Source organism: Heptranchias perlo, chromosome 1 (assembly GCF_035084215.1).
Source record: "Heptranchias perlo isolate sHepPer1 chromosome 1, sHepPer1.hap1, whole genome shotgun sequence".
Taxonomy (NCBI): Eukaryota; Metazoa; Chordata; class Chondrichthyes; order Hexanchiformes; family Hexanchidae; genus Heptranchias; species Heptranchias perlo.
In genome coordinates, this window is record NC_090325.1 from 43,144,390 (window position 1) to 43,160,931 (window position 16,542).

General features: G+C 41.2%; 1 protein-coding gene across 1 annotated transcript in view; it reads right to left on the reverse strand.

Moving 5' to 3' along the window:
- galt (galactose-1-phosphate uridylyltransferase) overlaps positions 1 to 14,067 on the reverse strand; it is a 47,914-nt gene extending 33,847 nt beyond the window's left edge. Inside the window, exons 1-3 of the mRNA XM_067990979.1 lie at positions 13,807 to 14,067; positions 10,464 to 10,633; positions 3,861 to 3,936 (exon numbers count right to left, since the gene is read on the reverse strand). Of these exons, the coding sequence (XP_067847080.1) occupies positions 3,861 to 3,936; positions 10,464 to 10,633; positions 13,807 to 13,849 (289 nt within the window). The 5' untranslated portion in view covers positions 13,850 to 14,067. The remainder of the gene's footprint in view (positions 1 to 3,860; positions 3,937 to 10,463; positions 10,634 to 13,806) is intronic.
- Positions 14,068 to 16,542: the final 2,475 nt, after the last annotated feature.

Genomic DNA, 16,542 nt, shown 5'->3' on the forward strand with positions numbered 1-16,542 from the left:
CGGTTGAGGCCGTCCTCATGGGTGCTCCACTTTTCCAGCTTCCACCCTAACCACGTCAAAGAGGCCATCCCCTATGGACAGGCCCTGCGAATACACAGGATCTGCTCAGACGAGGAGGAACGCGATGGACACCTACAGACGCTGAAAGACGCCCTCGTAAGAACGGGATATGACGCTCGACTCGTCGATCAACAGTTCCAACGGGCCACAGCGAAAAATCGCATAGACCTCCTCAGGAGACTAACACGGGACGCAACCAACAGAGTACCCTTCGTCGTCCAGTACTTCTCCGGAGCGGAGAAACTACGCCATGTTCTCCGCAGCCTTCAACATGTCATCGATGACGACGAACACCTCGCTAAGGCCATCCCCACACCTCCACTACTCGCCTTCAAACAGCCACCCAACCTCAAACAGACCATCGTTCGCAGCAAATTACCCAGTTTTCAGGAGAACAGCGTCCACAACACCATACAACCCTGCCACGGCAACCTCTGCAAGACATGCCAGATCATCGACACAGATACCACCATCACACGAGAGGACACCGCTCACCAGGTACATGGTTCATACTCCTGTGACTCGGCCAACGTTGTCTACCTCATACGTTGCAGGAAAGGATGCCCCAGAGCATGGTACATTGGCGAGACCATGCAGACACTGCGACAACGGATGAACGGACACCGCGCAACAATCGCCAGACAGGAGGGTTCCCTCCCAGTCGGGGAACACTTCAGCAGTCAAGGACATTCAGCCACCGATCTTCGGGTAAGCGTTCTCCAAGGCGGCCTTCGAGACACACGACAACGCAAAATCGTCGAGCAGAAATTGATAGCCAAGTTCTGCACCCATGAGGACGGCCTCAACCGGGATCTTGGGTTCATGTCACGCTACACGTAACCCCACCAGCGAATAAAAGTTATCTGTTTTTAATACAACGGGTCATTCTCTGTCTTTCTCTTCCTTTCGGATGTTTCTCCCTCTCTCTGTCTTGTGTTCTGTCCGTTTGTATATTCGGTAGTCCTGTAGGTAACACCTCTGTCTGAACACTTTGATTGCCTTGACAACAGGCAGTTGGAAAGATTATCTGTAATCACCAGGTATTGTTCTCTGAATATAAATGCGAAACGTTCAAGGATTCCTCCATTCACCTGACGAAGGAGAAAGCCTCCGAAAGCTTGTGATTTTCAAATAAAATTGTTGGACTATAACCTGGTGTTGTAAGATTCTTTACATCTCTCATCTACACATCAGAGCACTTCTATTCGTTGTCATGCACCTTTTGTATCTGGCGGAATGTTAGTGAGTCACCTTGTTTGACTGGTTTGCAATAAGTGTTTTGTCTTGCAAAGTCCTGAGCACTGTGCTGAAAGTTATCTAAAGTAAGCTTCTTTTAGATCAAAGAGGAATCTTGGGCATATGTGTTTCAGAATTATCCACTGTTTGTTAAATTCAGTTCTGGTCCATACTATTGCAGTTGAACAAGGAACTCCATAACAGCCACGTTAATGCAAAGCTATTTCAGGTGCACAGATAGGAAAATGGGAATACAAATAAGAAGTCAGATCAATCACACTAACAAGCACACTGAAGCAAAGAGTTGCAAGACTACCTCTCACACTGTCTGGGCTTCACACTGGGTGTAGTGTGACACCACTGAACCACTTAGGACCTTTTTAAACTGTTATCTGAGGAGCAATGCTTCCACCCACTTTCCCTCGTTTAGAATGAGCCACCTAGGGACCAGAGCTCTATGGAAGCATCCAAGCACATGTGCACAAACACTCTTTTGTCACACATCGCAATATTATCACTATGTTCCCACAGAATACATACAAACAAGCAATTGTAAGTCATGAATACTGAAACAATTGTTTCAAAATATGAGAACTAACACTGCTGAAAGCTAAGCTCATTTACACTATCAGTGGAAAATCTCTCTGTAATGCTTATAATATATCACCTTTAGTGCAACTCCTGAGAAGTTTTCTTAAGGGAGTGCATGAATACCAAAATGACATGGGAAATTCCAGAGCAAAGGCCACTTCGCTTAATAAACCTGCTCCACCCAGAGTCCATATATGAGTATTTTAATCATGGCTTCCCACCTGCTGAAAGCACTACTTTAGGAACTCTAAGTTCCTTTCGCAACCTTCATGCAACAGAAAAATTAAGCAGTGTTAACATCCCTTACCCCTCCCTCCCCCCCAATATACAACAGTTATTGATCTAGCTCCTTTTTAAAGGTGCCACTTGACTCCAAACCAACTACCTTCTCTGGGAGTCTGTACCACATATCCACTATTCTGTGGGGAAAAGGTTTTCTTAATCTCTGACCCTGAAATTTTTTGAAACAATCAATTTTCCGACACATCAACGGACTGGGCATAGTTTATGTGCTGCATTTAGTACAAACTAATTAATCCACTGTGGCTTTCCTTACAGACAAATGTTTTAAATGTGCCACTGTCATGGTCTCTTTGCTTATCTCCGTCTTTGTATGTCTTCCATTCTTTCCATAACCCTCTCTCTCTCTTTTTCGTTATGCTTCTCACACACTTTCATAGACTCTATCTCCATTTGTCTTAATTTTTTTCGTACTCATGCCCTCTCCAACATCCTGTTAACTCTCTCTCTTTCCTTGGGTCTCCTACTTTTTCTGTGTGGCTGACATATTTTATCTCTCTCTTGCTTCCTGTACATCACCCATTCATTCAGTATGTCTCTCATTCAGCTTTGGCTCAGTGGTAGCACTCTTGCCTATAAGTCAGAAGGTTGTGAAGCACATAATCTAGGCTGACACTCCAGTGCAGTGCTGAGGGAGTGCTAAACAGTCGGAGGTGCCGTCCTTCAGATGAGATGTTAAACCGAGGCCCCATCTACCTTCTCAGGTGGACATAAATGATCCCATGGCACTATTTCAAAGAAGAGCAGGGGTGTCCCCCCCGTTTCCTGGCCAATATTTATCCCTCAACCAACATCACTAAAACAGATTATTTGGTCAGTATCTCATTGCTATTTGTGGGACCTTGCTGTACACAATTCGGCTGCTGTGTTTCCTACAACAGCAACTACACTTCAAAAAGTAGTTAATTGGCTGTAAGCGCTTTGGGGCATCCTGAGGTCATGAAAGACACTATATAAATGCAAGTTCTTCCTTTCTTTCTCTACAGGTTTCTATCCCTCTCTGCTCTCCCTTTCATCTCATCTCCTACAAAGACCTGAAGCTAGACTCAGAGCTCTGCAGAAATGATTTCATCTGTTACTGGTTATGAAGGATGGCAGGCGGCCAGATTTTGGGGGGGCAGAATTTGAGACGAGGGCCAGAGGGAGCTGAGATCTAAGGTCCGATAGGTAGTGGAGGAAGGACGGGGCAATGCCGTGACCCAATGCTGAATGGTCTACCTCTCACTTTTACATTGAATATCGAGTTGCATTGCCCACCAGTACTGGTACATCAGGGAACTGCTGCACTTGGCGAGACACTTGGGACCGGGGTTGGCCGAGCGAGTGACTTGGGTTAGGCCTAGGCTAGGATTCTACAGCTGCCATGTGGAATCCATAGCCTGGGGCTAGCACTGTGTCCCTCAGCTGCCACTGGGAAGGAGATGAAATCCATGGCTTGTGCTGGTACTGGGAAGTCAGGGCTCAGGTTTACTGCTGGGAGAGTGACAGGATCTACATAACAACACTAAGGACGTGTGGTTGGGTGAGAAATCATCTGCAGCTGATTAACAGAAAAATTGCCGATCCAAATATAAAATAATTTAAACTGTAGCAGATTTTGGAAAAAAATGATTTATATTAGTAGATGAGAATAGTTATTCCAGGCTAACTGGATAATATGGAGTTTGAAGTACCTGGGTCTGGAGCATCTGGTTGCAGGCTCGGGAAGTCATTATCAAACACGTACGTACTTTCATACATTGGGTTCACCTTTACAATGTGAAATGAAACAAGTAACAATCCTATGACATGTCTATGACAAGTATCATTCAAATAGTCAACTTTATAATGCATGCTTCTTTTAGGGGGTTAAATGTAAACCTCCTATTTCATTAGTTGATATGATTTAAAGGAGCTGTGTCACCATGCAACTCTAAATGTTTGACCATGGGGTCAAGAATGGTAGCAGTTACAGAGATTACTATAATTTTCATTTTTCTGAGCACCTTCATAAATCTTAAAATGTTGCAAAACAAATTACACCAGATTTACTAATCCCTCTCAGATTTGCATGATGTTTATCCTGCATAATTATACAGCTACTTCAAATGTTGCACATACTAGTACAATAGTTATAGCATTCCAAACATTTCCATAGTTTGTGGCACAACTTCCCCCCTCCACAAAGTGTTTTTATCCTATCTTTGGTTGCCAACAGGAAGTGAAAAGGGTGATGGATGGAGGGAGAAAATTGCTGCATTGTTAGTTGTTAAATCAGAAACAGTACCATGCAAGTGACCTCTACAAAATATACTATTTTCCAGACACATGTTTTATTATTTTGTCAAGCTCTGTAATTAAAAAGCACAAAGTCAGATTGTTGCAAAGACCCAGAGGTTGGTTCATTAATGTCATTCAGACAAGGGAATCTGTAACCCCTACTCAATCTGGCTGACATACGACTCCAGTCCCACACTGATAGTTGATTCTTAATGCCAACAAGATAACTAGAGATAGACAATAAATGCTGCCTTGCTGGCATCACCACATCACAATAACAAATTTTTAAAAAAGATTCTCCTTCTTCCCTCCTCTCCCCAATTCTGAAAGCTGAAAGGGATTTGATAAATCTCTCAAACACATGTTAGATATCAGTACAGTAGGTTATAGCATTCAAGCTGCTTACATCTAAATTATCGATGCCTTTCAATCTATTGCTCTACAATGGAAACAATTTCAATTTTAACAGAGTGCATCCTCCTAACTATGCATTTGGGATTCAAGAATCATCATCTTAGTTTTTTCTGAATCCTTGTCAATGCATCAAGATACCCTTGAAGGCAAGTTAAAATATGTACATGATATTCTAAGTGTGATCCTATGAATGAGTTATTATGAAGTCAAACCAAATAATTTTGATCTATCAAACACCTTTGAGATGCACCCGTGTATTTGATTAGCTTCACCAATACAAACCTCACATCTGACAATGGCTGATAACCATGCCGTAACCTTCTATCTTTACTGATGGATAAGCATCTACTATGTACACCTGTCCTAACTTAGGAACATAGGAACAGGAGTAGGCCATTCAGCCCCTCGTGCCTGCTCCGCCATTTGATAAGATCATGGCTGATCTGTGATCTAACTCCATATACCTGCCTTTGGCCCATATCCCTTAATACCTTTGGTTGCCAAAAAGCTATCTATCTCACATTTAAATTTAGCAATTGAGCTAGTATCAATTGCCATTTGCGGAAGAGAGTTCCAAACTTCTACCACCCTTTGTGTGTAGAAATGTCTTCTAATCTCACTCCTGAAAGGTCTGGCTCTAATTTTTACACTGTGCCCCCTACTCCTAGAATCCCCAACCAGCGGAAATAGTTTCTCTCTATCCACCCTATCTGTTCCCCTTAATATCTTATAAACTTCGATCCCTTAACCTTCGAAACTCTAGAGAATACAACCCCAATTTGTGTAATCTCTCCTCGTAACTTAACCCTTGAAGTTCAGGTATCATTCTAGTAAACCTATGCTGCACTCCCTCCAAGGCCAATATGTCCTTCCGAAGGTGCAGTGCCCAGAACTGCTCACAGTACTCCAGGTGCGGTCTAACCAGGGTTTTGTATAGCTGCAGCATAACTTCTGCCCCCTTGTACTCTAGTCCTCTAGATATAAAGGCCAGCATTCCATTAGCCTTATTGATTATTTTCTGCATCTGTTCATGACACTTCAATGATCTATGTACCTGAACCCCTAGGTCCCTTTGGACATCCTCTGTTTTTAACTTTTTACCATTTAGAAAGTACCCTGTTCTATCCTTTTTGGATCCAAAGTGGATGACCTCACATTTGTCTACATTGAATTCCATTTGCCACAGTTTTGCCCATTCACCTAATCTATCAATATCGCTTTGTCATTTTATGTTTTCATCTACACTGCTTGCAATGCCACCAATCTTTGTGTCATCGGCAAACTTAGATCTGAGACTTTCTATGCCTTCATCTAAGTCGTTAATAAAAGTTGTGAATAATTGAGGCCACAAGACAGGTCCCTACGGGACTCCATTAGTCACATCCTGCCAATGTGACTACTTACCCATTATCCCTACTCTCTGTCGCCTTTCGCTCAGCCAACTTCCTAACCAAGTCCGTACTTTTCCCTCGATTCCATGGGCTTCTATCTTAGCTAACAGTCTCTTATGTGGGACCTTATCAAATGCCTTCTGGAAGTCCATATAAATAACATCCATTGACATTCCCCTGTCCACTACTTTAGTCACCTCTTCAAAAAATTCAATCAGGTTTGTCAGGCACGACCTACCTTTCACAAATCCATGCTGGCTCTCTCTGATTAACTGAAAATTCTCGAGGTGTTCAGTCACCCTATCCTTAATTATAGACTCCAGCAATTTCCCCACAACAGATGTTAGGCTAACTGGTCTATAATTCCCTGGTTTCCCTCTCTCTCCTTTCTTAAAAAGCAGAGTGACATGTGCAATTTTCCAATCTAGAAGGACAGTTCCTGAATCTAGAGAACTTTGAAAGATTATAGTTAGGGCATCTGCAATGTGCTCATCTACTTCCTTTAAAACCCTGGGATGGAAACCATCTGGTCCTGGGGATTTGTCACTCTTTAGTGCTATTATTTTCTTCATTACTGTTGTTTTACTTATGTTAATTTTATCAAGTCCCTGTCCCCGATTCAATACTAGTTTTCTTGGGATTTCTGGCATGCTATCCTCTTTTTCTACTGTAAATACTGATGCAAAGTAATCGTTCAACATGTCTGCCATTTCCCCATTGTCAATGACAATTTCCCCACTTTCAGTTTTTAAGAGGCCAACACTGCTCCTGACCACCTTCTTTTTCCTAATATAACGATAAAAGTTCTTCGTATTAGTTTTGATATCCCTTGCAAGTTTCTTTTCATACTCTCTTTTTGTAGCTCTTACTATCTGTTTTGTGACCCTTTGTTGATCTTTGTATCTTTCCCAATCGCCAGGATCTGTGCCATTTTTTGCCTTTTTGTATGCCCTTTCCTTATGTCTTATACTGTCCCTTACCTCTTTAGTTGTCCATGGCTTTTTTTTCGGCAAGTAGAGTTCTTGCCCCTCAGGGGTATAAACCTATTCTGTATCACGTTAAATGTTTCTTTAAACATTTCCCACTGATCATCAGTCGTTTTACCCATTAACAGATTTGCCCAGTTTACTGTGGACAGTCTCTGTCTCATCCCATTGAAGTCAGCCTTACCCAAGTCTAGAATCTTAGCAGCTGATTCACTTTTTTCCCTTTCAAACACTACATTGAACTCGATCATGTTATGATCACCATTGGATAGATGTTCACGCAGAGTTAAGCTGTTAACTAAATCTGGTTCATTACTCATTACTAAATCTAGTATGGCTTGCCCCCTTGTTGCCTCTAGGACATACTGCTGTAGAAAACTATCCCAGACACACTCAAGAAATTCACTACCTTTCTGACAGTTGCTGGTCTGCTTTTCCCAATCTATGTGAAGGTTAAAGTCCCCCATTAAGACCACTATGCTACACGCTTGTCTAATCTCTGCATTTATACAATCTAGCACTTCAGAGCTGATGCCAGGGGTCCTATACACAATTCCCACTATAGTCTTAGATCCTTTCTTATTTCTCAATTCAACCCATTAGGTCTCTGTTGGCTGCTTACCTCTCGTTATATCCTCCTTTAACATTGAAGTGATTTCATCTCTAATCACTAAGGCTACTCCTCCCCCTCTTCCATTTTCCCTATCTCTCCAGTAGACCTTAAAACCTGGTATATTTACTTCCCAATCCTGACCATCCTGCAGCCATGTCTCAGTAATAGCTATCATGTCATACCCTCCAATTTGAATTTGAACCTGTAGTTCATTTAATTTATTCCTTATACTCCGTGCATTTGTATATAGAACTCTTAGTTGGGCCACACACCCTAGCCTGACCTTCAGCTTTGATGCTGGGTTAATCGCCTTACGCCTTCTTGTTTTCACTTTATCTGTAGTGCCTAAAGTACACTTTCTTTCTGCTGCTCTACGTTTTTCCCTTTCACTTGTTCTTGAACAACTGTTTGTACTATTTGTATTGTAAATTTCCCCTGGGTCTTCCCTTCTCTTGCTGCTCTCAACTTTACTCCCTTCTGACTCCCCGCTCAGGTTCCCATCCCCTTGCCACTCTAGTTTAAACCTTCCCCAACAGCACTAGCAAACACCCCCGTGAGGACATTGGTCCCGGTCCTGCTCGAGTGTAACCCGTCCCGTTTGTACAGGTCCCACCTTCCCCAGAACCAGTCCCAACGTCCCAGGAATCTAAATCCCTCCCTCCTACACCATCCCTGCAGCCACGCATTCATCCGGTCTATTCTCCTGTTCCTATACTCACGTGGCACTGGTCGTAATCCTGAAATCACTACCTTTGAAGTCCTGCTTTTTAATTTATCTCCTAACTCCACCCGCAGCTCCAGCTACTAACTGAAATTGCATTATCTTCTATTCTACACATTTAATTGTCTTGGCCATTAATTGCTGCCATTTAGTTTGTTCAGATCAGTTTGATTGTTGTCGATCCCTCTACAGTGGACATCTTGCTACACAGATTGATGTTATCAGGAAATTTGACATTACTGACCATTGATCTGCCAATTATGAAAATTAGCTGTAATTATGTATCGTGCTCTCACTTTTAATGGCCTTTCCTCCATCAAAGGCTCCACTACCCTCCTGCAGGCGCTCATCTGCCTGAAGCCACTGGCATTTTCTGGAGAGGACCAGGTTACTTAACCACTGCCGGTGGTTGGCCAGTCACAGGTAATACCATCTACTGCCATTACAATAGCAGGTTTTAACACCTAACCTGACACTAGCAGACTTAATTGCATCAGAAAAAAAAATGTACCAGCTTCCAGACTCTCTGTTGAAACAACAGGTTGTTACATAAGGTTAAATCTCACAGGATCCAAGGTGAGGTAGCCAATTGGATACAAAATTGGATTGACGACAGAAGACAGAGGGTGGTTGTAGAGGGTTGTTTTTCAAACTGGAGGCCTGTGACCAACGGTGTGCCTCAGGGATCGGTGCTGGGTCCACTGTTATTTGTTATTTATATTAATGATTTGGATGAGAATTTAGGAGGCATGGTTAGTAAGTTTGCAGATGACACCAAGATTGGTGGCATTGTGGACAGTGAAGAAGGTTATCTAGGATTGCAACGGGATCTTGATAAATTGGGCCAGTGGGCCGATGAATGGCAGATGGAGTTTAATTTAGATAAATGTGAGATGATGCATTTTGGTAGATCAAATCGGGCCAGGACCTACTCCGTTAATGGTAGGGCGTTGGGGAGAGTTATAGAACAAAGAGATCTAGGAGTACAGGTTCATAGCTCCTTGAAAGTGGAGTCACAGGTGGATAGGGTGGTGAAGAAGGCATTCAGCATGCTTGGTTTCATTGGTCAGAACACTGAATACAGGAGTTGGGATGTTTTGTTGAAGTTGTACAAGACATTAGTAAGGCCACACTTGGAATACTGTGTACAGTTCTGGTCACCCTATTATAGAAAGGATATTATTAAACTAGAAAGAGTGCAGAAAAGATTTACTAGGATGCTACCGGGACTTGATGGTTTGACTTATAGGGAGAGGTTGGATAGACTGAGACTTTTTTCCCTGGAGAGTAGGAGGTTAAGGGGTGATCTTATAGAAGTCTATAAAATAATGAGGGGCATAGATAAGGTAGATAGTCAAAATCTTTTCCCAAAGGTAGGGGAGTCTATAACGAGGGGGCATAGATTTAAGGTGAGAGGGGAGAGATACAAAAGGGTCCAGAGGGGCAATTTTTTCACTCAAAGGGTGGTGAGTGTCTGGAACGAGCTGCCAGAGGCAGTAGTAGAGGCGGGTACAATTTTGTCTTTTAAAAAGCATTTGGACAGTTACATGGGTAAGATGGGTATAGAGGGATATGGGCCAAGTGCAGGCAATTGGGACTAGCTTAGTGGTATAAACTGGGCGACATGGACATGTTGGGCCGAAGGGCCTGTTTCCATGTTGTAAACTTCTATGATTCTATGATTCTAACAGCGCTATGTAAATTAATTTTAAGGGACCAGGACTGTAGTCATAGTGACCAAGGACCTAATACAAGAACAAACCTTGCTCTACAACTAGAACCTCATCATGGCAAAAGTTAAAAATGAGTTTGGTACCAGTGGTTAACTGCATGAAGTTTGTTATGTACCAACATTAATTTCAACATCATATGCCTGCTGTTGTATACATTACCTCTCCATTTGCCCTCGTTGCTCCAGGACAGAGAGGGTTAGTTGGATCATGACGTGGAATGTTCACCTCTGCTGGTTTTTCAAGCTGTCCCTTCCAAGGACGTTTCATCCGGTGAGCAGAGACCAGGACCCACTCATCACCGAGAGGGTTGTATCGGACATGCTGGTGTTCTAGTTTTAGAAACAAATGAAAACAATTGAGAGAAGTACAGCAACTCACCTCACATATCTTTCTCCCTATTGACTGCTCATTATTACATTACCAGTGCTTCTTCAGTGCGACCAATAATTTTAATTTTATTATTGTCTCTATATTTAGAATTTTACTGAGTCATCAGAAATTTAATCTGAATAATATTATTCTAGTCTTTTGCTCAAAAATCTTAGTTTTAGAAAAAATGTTAGTGAAAAATTTAGCTTTTGTTCTCCATATTTACATTTTAAAAAAAAAGTATCATAATTGTTCTTTTACTTCTCATTCTACATATAAGGCCACAAGAAACATGGAAATAATAACAAATTGTTCTTGAATCACAAATAAGCGTGTATTCATAGAATCATAAAATGATACAGCAGAGAGGAGGCCATTCAGCCCATCGTGCCTGTGCCGGCTCTTTCAAATTAGTCCCAATCCCCTGCTCTTTCCCCATAGCCCTGCAAATTTTCCCCCTTCAAGTATTTATCCAATTCCCTTTTGAAAGTTATTGTTGAATCTGCTTCCGCCACCCTTTCAGGCAGTCATTCCAGATCATAACAACTCACTGCATGAAAAAAAATTTCCTCATGTTACCTCTAGTTTTTTTGCCAATTACCTTAAATCTGTGTCCTCTGGTTACTGGTTCTTCTGCCGCTGAAAACTGTTTCTCCTAATTTATCTATCAAAACCCTCCATAATTTTGAACACCTTTATCAAATCTCCCCTTAACCTTCTCTGCTCTAAGTAGAACAATCCATTTCTCCAGTCTCTCCACGTAACTGAAGTCTTTCATCTCTGGTACCATTCTAGTAAATTGCCTTTACATCCTTGCTAAGGCCTTAACATTTTTCCTAAAGTGTGGTGATCAGAATTGGCCACAACACTGCAGCTGGGGCCTAATGAGTGTTTTATAAAGGTTTAGCATAACTTCCTTGCTTTTATACACCATGCCTCTGTTTATAAAGCCTAGGATCCCATAAGCCTTTTTAACAGCCTTCTCAACTTATCCTGCCGCCTTCAAAGTCGCGTGTATATACATCCCCAGGTCTCTCTGTTCCTGCACCCCCTTTAAAATTGTACCATTTAGTTTATATTGCCTCTCCTCATTCTTCCCACCAAAATGTATCACTTCACGCTTCTCCGCATTAAATTTCATCTGCCATGCGTCTGCTCATTTAACCTGTTTCACTTTTCAACTTCAGTTCCAAAGGTTGTGACTAGTGTTGTTTTAGTCCTAGAAATAATTTCAGTTTTAGCCTAATCACATTTAGTTTAATTATAGACTTCGTAAGAACTTTAATCCTAATTTTTATCTCAGATCCTCCTTTCAAGAGGAAGAAAATCAGGGCCATCAGTTATACTAGCAATTTGGTGCCAGATTTACATCAAAACTGGGTGAACTTGATAATAACCCGCTAGTATTGTACAGCATTAGAGGTCTGTTTCATTTAGAATATATTATTATAAGAAACGAATTCCAGTTAGTTACTAGCATTATACCCCTTGTTATATTGATCTTAAATGTGAAAAATAAATTAAAAAGTAGTAAAACTAAGGTGTCTCATCTCAAAAATTTGCAAGGACGTTAGCAGATTGACGTAAATGATTTACCATCTTTTTAACTGGGGTGTGGTGGGGGGACACACTATTCAGAGCGTGGGGATGGGCCAAGGACAGATTATTGACATTCCTGAGCTAAAATTGTGTAACAAAATCACATACCAGTCACTCGCAAAAAGTTTTTCCAACACAGTATATATTATTCATATGATTGGGGCAGGGGATGAGGTGGATCAATTTAAAATATTGGTGAATTTTTCTATTACACTTCAGAGTACAAACTTTAGTATTTTTGGCTCGTTTTCCTGCTAGTTTCCCTTTGAAAAAAGATACTCAAGAGGGAAAGGGAGTAGGGTGAAGAAAAGAAAAAAGGTTAATGCATCGATAACTTCAACACGAGTGCTAAGTATCCAAGCAAATGAAAAGCTACACACCCAAAAAGGAGTAACTAACAAAACTAATTCAGAGTTCGATTAAATACTTATACGCCGGTTATGTTTTTTTTATTAGTGAGGGGGCTAGCCAATTCGATTAACTGAATAACATGGTGCATTCAATTGCAAAGTTTTTACATGTGTAGTGATTACCAATTCTGTAGAATATTTCTATAAATTAGCAACTAAGATTAGGTGGGTATAAACAGTGTTCATAATTAAATAGTCGCTAATAAATCCAATAGGGAATTCAGGAGAAACTTCTTTGCCCAAAAAGTGGTAAAATTGTGGAATGTGCTACCACAAGGAGTAGTTGAGACAAATAGCATAGATACATTTAAAGGGAAGCTAGATAAGCACAAGAAGGAGAAAGGAATAAAAGGGTATGCCGATAGGGTTAGATGAAGTAGGGAGGGAGGAGGCTCATGTGGAGCATAAACGCCGGCAAAGACTCGTTGGGCCAAATGGCCTGTTTCTGTGCTGTAGTTTCAATATAAATGAGTAATAGAATAGATAAATACAGTAGATCATTAAACCCTTGAGCAGGGGGAATTTGCAGGGCTATGGGGAAAGAGCAGGGGAGTGAATCATAGAGTGGGACTAATTGGATAACTCTTCCAAAGAGCCGACATGGGCACGATGGGCCAAATGGCCTCCTTCTGTGCTGTACCATTCTATGAATAGTTCTGTAATTCAGTATCAGTGACCCAAGGCGAGGTCACACATACCAAGTACCACACACATCAGTAGTACTCAACGTACCAGACTGAACAACGCTTAAAATAAAAAGTATTAAGTACTATCTTCAGAAATTAAGATTAAAATATGTATTTCTTCTGATATTAAAACACTGCCAGTCATTACTTTTGGGGAGTGAGCTATGGAGAAAAACATTGCGACAATAAAAGTTACAATGAATATCATCTCGTGATTTACTATCTTCCGGGGTTAAACACTAGCGACAAAAATGTCACAAAAGATACAATGATGCAGGACACCAGTTCCAGCCCGGAGTAAATGGGAGATTAAACAGAACTCAACAAAAGCAAAGCAAATAAATAGATCAAAGAGGAATTTCTTCTCTCAGCTACATTAACAAGGACAGCCTCTGCTTTGCCGATATAAAAAATACAGCAAATCTTTGTGCAGGTTACCGCTGGGATTGAAGGGCTGTTTGCTGGTGAGCTGCGGCTCCATCCCGGATCGCGGACTGTCAATCACTCCCGGATCGCGGACTGTCAATCACTCCCGGATCGCGGACTGTCAATCACTCCCGGATCGCGGACTGTCAATCACTCCCCCACGCGCGGCGCCGGCCCCTCCACCGGAGGTCGGTTTCTGCAGTGAGCTGAGTATCGAGTGAACGATGCACAGATTGAGCGCATTGTATCTTCATTTTTCCTTCCTTTCAGGGATTTTTTTAAAATTGCAAACAATGCCAACGATTGTCTTTAAAACCATGCAAAGGCAGTAATCTCTGGGTTTTTTTTCATAAAGAAATTAGATTTTTTTTAAAATCTACTTTTCAGAATGATTTTTTTGTTCACCTACTAGTCAGGCCAACCATAACTAAACCCTTAAACATTAGATAATGATCCCAACCTCACCCCTCTCTCCCACCAATTTTATCCACTCTTCTGAAGATGTTGATTCCTTGTCAGGGCATGTTTCCAATTCCTCACCCAAATGCCCATTATTTTCAGGCTAGCAGGCTATAACTAGTGGGATGCCACAAGGATCAGTGCTTGGACCTCAGCTTTTTACAATCTATATTAATGACTTAGATGAAGGGACGGAGTGTAATGTATCCAAATTTGCTGACGATACAAAGCGAGGTGGGAAAGTAAGCAGTGAGGAGGACACAAAGAATTTGCAAAAGGATATAGATAGATAGGTTAGGTGAGTGGACAAGAGTGGACAAGAAGGTGTAGATGGAGTATAATATGGGGAAATGTGAGGTTATTCACTTTGGTCGGAAGAATAGAAAAACAATATATTTTTTAAATGGTTAGAAGCTATTAAATGTTGGCATTCAGAGAGATTTGGGTGTCCTCATACAAGGAATACAAAAAGTTAGCATGCAGGCACAGCAAGCAATCAGGAAGGCAAATGGCATGTTGGCCTTTATTGCAAGGGGGTTGGAGTAAAGAAGTCTTACTACAATTGTACAGGGCTTTAGTGAGACCTCACCTGGGGTACTGTGTACAGTTTTGGTCTCCTTATCTTTGGAAGGATATACTTGCCTTGGAGGCAGTGCAATGAAGGTTCACTAGATTAATTCCTGGGATGAGAGGGTTGTCCTATGAGGAGAGATTGAGTAGATTGGGCCTGGAGTTTAGAAGAATGAGAAGTGATCTCATTGAAACATACAAGATTCTGAGAGGGCTTGACAGGGTAGATGCTGAGAGGTTGTTTCCCATGGTTGGAGAATCTAGAACTAGGGGGCATAGTCTCAGGATAAGGTGTTGGCCATTTAAGACTGAGATGAGGAGGAATTTCTTCACTCAGAGGGTTGTGAATATTTGGAATTCTCTACCCCAGAGGAATGTGGATGCTGAGTCGTTGAATATGTTCAAGGCTGAGACCGATAGATTTTTGGACTCTAGGGGAATCAAGGGATTTGGGGATTTAGCAGGAAAGTGGAGTTGAGGTCAAAGATCAGCCATAATCTTATTGAATGGCGGAGCAGGTTCGAGGGGCCATATGGCCTACTCCTCCTCCTATTTCTTATGATCCAATATTATTCATGTGTAAGTCCAGATGCTTAGTGTTGGTAGACTATTCCACACAAGAAACATCACTTCTGAGCCTGAAGTGACCTCATTTGACATATACACATGGAGTTTCAGTAGTGGGGGGAGGTGGGTCACTTGATAGCAATAAGGAACAGGTTGATATTCTCCTCCCTAATATAGGGATGCTAAAACAAATTGTACCACCTCCTGCTGAAGAGCCTATATCCAACTATGCCCTTGAATAGTCATCACTGACTGACCTGGGTCAGAGATTGGTAAAATTAGAGAGACCATTTTTTAAAATCAGGGTTTGCTTAAATCAATGTTTCACGAGAGAAAGTGAATTAAAAGAACTGCATTACCATGGTAAAATGTCTTAAACACCCAAAGCTGCACACTGCATTTCAAATGTAACCTTACCAGAGATCTATACAAGTTAAAACAATTTATTAGGAACATGTTTAATGCCCTCACAATGTATCCTAGTATTTGGTTAATTTTGATGATAATTACTTAACATTAACTGACAGTGTTATGTGAATGATCAGTAGTCGCCGACAGTTCCTTTACTAATGTCCCCAGCCACCACCACACCCATCCCCTTTCATCACTCCCCTCCACCCCGTACATGTTTCACAGTCATCAGAAAAAGATTTTGAATGCGTTTAAGTAACGAAATGAAAGGAAATATCTATGTCATAAAAACATTGAGTTTAATTTTTCTTCACATGGTCTTTTTTATATAAATTCTTTCAGAGTGTGTACATGGGCAGTTAATCATTAAGAATATCTTTTGGAGATTAATTACTAACATCAGTTTAGACAGTTTTATTTCACTCCCAAGAATTCTTTACAATTTTATGAATTTTACTTCTACTTTTAACATATTCCACAACTATAGGTAGAAAAATCTCAAAGTGATCAATGTAAAACACTTTTCAATTCCTTCCCATTTTTAAACATTACCCTAATATATAATACTTTCAATAACATACTGTAGGCTCCCAAGCATGTTCCTCCAAATTCTTTCATATCAGTCCACATTCCTAAACCAAACCCTGTGAACCACAAATATCATGATTTGAACTTATCGTAACGTGTTATAAATCAAGATTCCTATGTTAGTGGAGGTGGGATCTTATGCATCTCAAGCAA